The sequence below is a fragment of the Pinus tabuliformis genome, chromosome 9 (assembly GCF_031772625.1).
Source record: "Pinus tabuliformis cultivar Carrire ecotype Pingquan chromosome 9, CPIR1, whole genome shotgun sequence".
Lineage (NCBI taxonomy): Eukaryota > Viridiplantae > Streptophyta > Pinopsida > Pinales > Pinaceae > Pinus > Pinus tabuliformis.
The window spans coordinates 1847199994-1847204084 of record NC_142307.1 but is presented as its reverse complement, the minus strand read 5'-3'; the positions used below and the strand labels follow the sequence as shown (position 1 = coordinate 1847204084).

Below are 4091 nucleotides of genomic sequence, written 5' to 3'. Positions count from 1 at the left end.
AATCAAGCGTCATTGAGGTTTCATGTACTTTTCCACACCAATGTACCACATTTACTTGTAACCATGGACTTTCTCAACTTGGAAGGGCTCGTCCCATAGGTAGACTGCTACTTGTCTACCTATACACTCAAGTGGGTTATTTTACTTGTACAAAGTTTCATTTTACTTCTCGTTATGGTATTGTAAATCCCCTTTCACTATTTTGGGTGCATTAACAATTTAATGTTCCTTATAGGCGTTGGTCTACAGTGTTCTATGCTCCAGACATGACCTAGAAGCCCCAAGTCGCATGCTCGCAGGTAAGTTTTTCCCTACTAATTTACTCTCTACTCATTATTCAGTTACCCCTATGTGTATCTTTTTCTCTTTTCCTTGTACCGATGGAAAAATAGTTCTTGCAGGCAACTTCATCAATTCTGGTATACAAGGGAGCCTTCTTTAGGTAATTTATTAACCCTTATTTTTTAATTATGATTTTCCTCCTTTACTTGACTTCGAATTTTCATTAGGCCAACTAAGAATTTATTTTGGTGGTTTTCTAGTTTGAACATCAATGCTTCTTTCTCTGGCTAAGATAACACGCCTTCACTTAATCACTACAACATTTCTTTGTCAAGTACTAGGACAACAACTCTTTTAAATTATTCTCAATAATTATGGGATTGGGTTTTTCTTTTCTTCTCTTTTGGGTGTTTGTTTCTGAGTTTCACATATTTGCATTTAACTGATATACCCATTCAATGTAGATTTATTAGTCCCTGCCTGGGACTCTTAGCAATCGATTTAGCGTTGACGGTGTATTAATCTGTTGTTTGACCAAAAATATTGATGTGTATCACAACTTTAACCAAAGTTTTCATATTAGAAAATAATATAAAATTTATTATCTAATTTCTGATTGGACAACAAAGTTGAGGGTCTTGGCTTCGCAGCTTTCAAGACAGGGTAAAAGCAAGATATCCAAAGTTTTGAGGGTCTTATTGGGTGCGAATATTAAATCTCAATTTTTCTCTCACAGCTAAGAATTGCCCTTTTCGTTCCTGCGACATCCAGAAGCTTAAGCAGTTATTGTAAATATAGGTAGTGTACAGCTTTTCAACAATTATTTTAATTTCTTTGGGGATATTTTTCACTTCTATGTAAAGATTAGTTTAAATATTTAATATTTTTTATAATTTTTTTGTCATCTTTATTTATACTCGTTTTTTCTTTCTGTTTTTTAATTAAATATAATATCTATATAAAAATTATACTTCGAGGATTTTTAACTTTTTCAACTCATTATAAATGGAAAAAATATTTTATATAAGATATATGTTTTTTCACAACCTTCATTTGAGTACTCGTTACTTGGCAATTACACTAATTCCCTTTTTTACTCATATGGAGTAGCAAATGATTGCAGCTTTCATTTATTGGGAACAATAATCTGAAAGACTTATTTCGATATCATAATTATCTTAGTTGAATAAAAAGATTACATAAAGGGTATCTATTTTTTATTTTTATAAAAATATTTTTAATGCTTTGAAAATCGAGGTAGTATTATTTTTAAAAGATTGTATATAATTTTGAGCTTTTTTTCCTAACTTTAGTTATCATTATAAATAATATGAGTAATATAGAAGCTAGTTTTTTAGTAAAAGCAAGATATCCAAAGTTCTCAGATATGGAAAGTTTTTTTTATCTGAAGTTTGGTTATATTGCCGAGTGTCCTGCATGCAGTGTCCTGCATCCTGCAAGTGCCAGATGTTTGCATATGGTTGAAGTATGCAGAGGCATCCACGGTCATCTACTAATGCTTTGTCCGGAGTAAGTTTGAGGAGCAGAGCAGAGAGTGTCAGACCAGTTAGTTTGAGGAGCAGAGAGTGTCAAGCGGCAGGGTTTGTGAAGGGCGGAGGTTCAGCGTTACAACTTGTAAGTTCCATTTTACAACGACATATTACTTTCCACGATTACAACAGTTCCATTATTAGAGAAGTTACAACAGTTCCATTATTAGAGAAGTTGTTTCTGTTCATGCCATTTCTTTGGTTTGGCTTCTGCCAGTTTATGCAGCTAGTAGACGCCTTTCTATGAGCATGAAGGCAAAAATAGCCCTTCTAGGACTGGTGGGAGCTCTTACCTTCCTTATCTGTCGCTACTGACTTCGTTGCCCCCGGAAAGGGCCCTTGCCTTGAAGCCCCAACTGTATGCGTCAAACTATAAGTGGCTTTTTTAGCGCGGGCTGTCGAGTTTCTTTTGAAGGGTCCTGTACTCTAATCTTCGGGTCTGACCCATCATCGCAGGCCGAAGTATGCGAGCAGTCCCGTGACTTTCTTTAGGCGAAGCGTAGATTTCTTTAGCGCAGTGCCGAATTGACACCCTTTTAGATGTACATGTGACAAATTAAAATGGGAGTTATAATTAGTATCTCTGTTGCACAGAGGCAAATTCAAGAACGAATTGTGGTAAATCACATGTTGCTAAGTATCGCATACATTCCTCCAGGGAGAGACTAAAAAGCCTAGGGTTTGATTTATATGTGACCAGCATTCTTGCCTAACTTCACACCAGAGTGGAGCTAATTTCTTATAACTAGCGGGAATTGATTTATGATGTCTATATTGTTAGTTATAATTGATGAAGAGAATAATTGATCCACAAAATTGCGCCAAAATTTAATGGAAACACAGAATAAGACAAGTTAACTAAATAACGTTAAAGGAAAAGACAAGAAAAATGATGCAGGCCTACGTGTTGAAAATATCGAGTAATCAGCCAAACTAAACTTCCACGTTTCGTACGCCGAAACAATACTCGTCTTCTTCAAACACATTTCACGACCCCCTTCAACTCTACTAGTCTTCTTGATTTCTTCCTTTGTTGAACTCATTATTTGTCCTCTTTTTCTCTTTACTCTCATTGTTAAATCCTTGTACCTTCATAGAATTCTACACAGTAATCAGTGAGGCGACAGTCAGCTAAGTTACTGTAATTCCAATGGGATCCGAAACGTTCATAGAGGTGTTGTTATCAATATTTATTCCACCTCTTGGAGTTTTTCTCAGATATGGTCTTGGGGTACGTTATTTTTTTATTTTAATTTTTTGGCTTTAGCTCTGTTTTGATGCATCTATAGCACTAAACATTATTTGGGTCACTGTGGAATTGCAGGTGGAATTTTGGATAGATTTGCTCTTAACAATCTTGGGTTTCATCCCTGGTGTTGTATACGCCATTTATGTGCTTGTAATATAACCTGCTCCATTAATGCTTCTTCTGCAGGTATTCATGTAAAATATATTGGGTGTCAGAGATAAATACCCAATCTGTAATGTAATGCATGTTCTGTTAGAAGCAAACTATATCTGAATCTATGAAGAGAACTGCAATTATCCTTCTTAATTATATCTTATTTACTGGGCTTTGTAGTGTTTATTTGTATTTATCTTAATTAGATTCCTTGGATTTGGAGTGTTCAGCTACTGAATAAGTTAAGTTAATGAATGAATGAATGTGTAAGTCAATTTTATTTTGTTTAGAAGCACCTCAGACCATCGGGAAGAGTGATGTTGGAAATCAATCCATGTTCTTATCTCCGGTTTGTGGTAATGCGTAAATATAATGTTTATGCAAAACAAAATATTGTATTGAAAGCATTTTATGATGTATATTTTGTATATAAATTCTCTGTTGTGAAGGTTTATAATGGGATCGCGAGTCCAAGGCTTCATTGCACATATATGTGAGGCTCCCCAAAGAGTTTAAGTCCAAATATACTTTTCTTTCTTTACATTTCTACTTAGATTAATTTTTCTGGAATTCCCAGAGTTTAAGTCAAGATATACTTTTCTTTCTTTACAAATCTACTTGGATTAATTTTTTCTTGAGAACCCAAAGTGAAGGCCTCGCTAGTGAATGCAATTAACTTGGTTTTATTATCTAAAGTTAGAAAGTTAGAAATAGAGTAATAAAAGCATGGCATAAGCAGGCAAAGTAAAATCAAAATTAAAAAACAAATAAATAGTTTGTGATTAGTATAATTGAAATTTAAAAACAATAATTAAAATTTAAAAAACAAATGCGTAGGTGTCATTAGTACTGGGGGA

General features: G+C 34.3%; 1 protein-coding gene across 1 annotated transcript; it reads left to right on the top strand.

The window, feature by feature from the left end:
• The first annotated feature begins 1839 nt into the window (after positions 1 to 1839).
• LOC149156221 (low temperature-induced protein lt101.2-like) lies at positions 1840 to 3401 on the top strand. Its single transcript, XM_089442561.1, has 2 exons — positions 1840 to 3063; positions 3157 to 3401. The coding sequence occupies exons 1-2, from the start codon at positions 2983 to 2985 to the stop codon at positions 3238 to 3240; spliced, it is 165 nt and encodes a 54-aa protein (XP_089298687.1). The 5' UTR covers positions 1840 to 2982; the 3' UTR covers positions 3241 to 3401.
• Positions 3402 to 4091: the final 690 nt, after the last annotated feature.

Bases quoted from the DNA above. Each gene is read 5' to 3' on its own strand.
- LOC149156221 (XM_089442561.1), top strand. From the start codon at position 2,983: ATGGGATCCGAAACGTTCATAGAGGTGTTGTTATCAATATTTATTCCA. The intron at 3,064-3,156 runs GTACGTTATTTT...GTGGAATTGCAG, and splicing joins TTCTCAGATATGGTCTTGGG to GTGGAATTTTGGATAGATTT.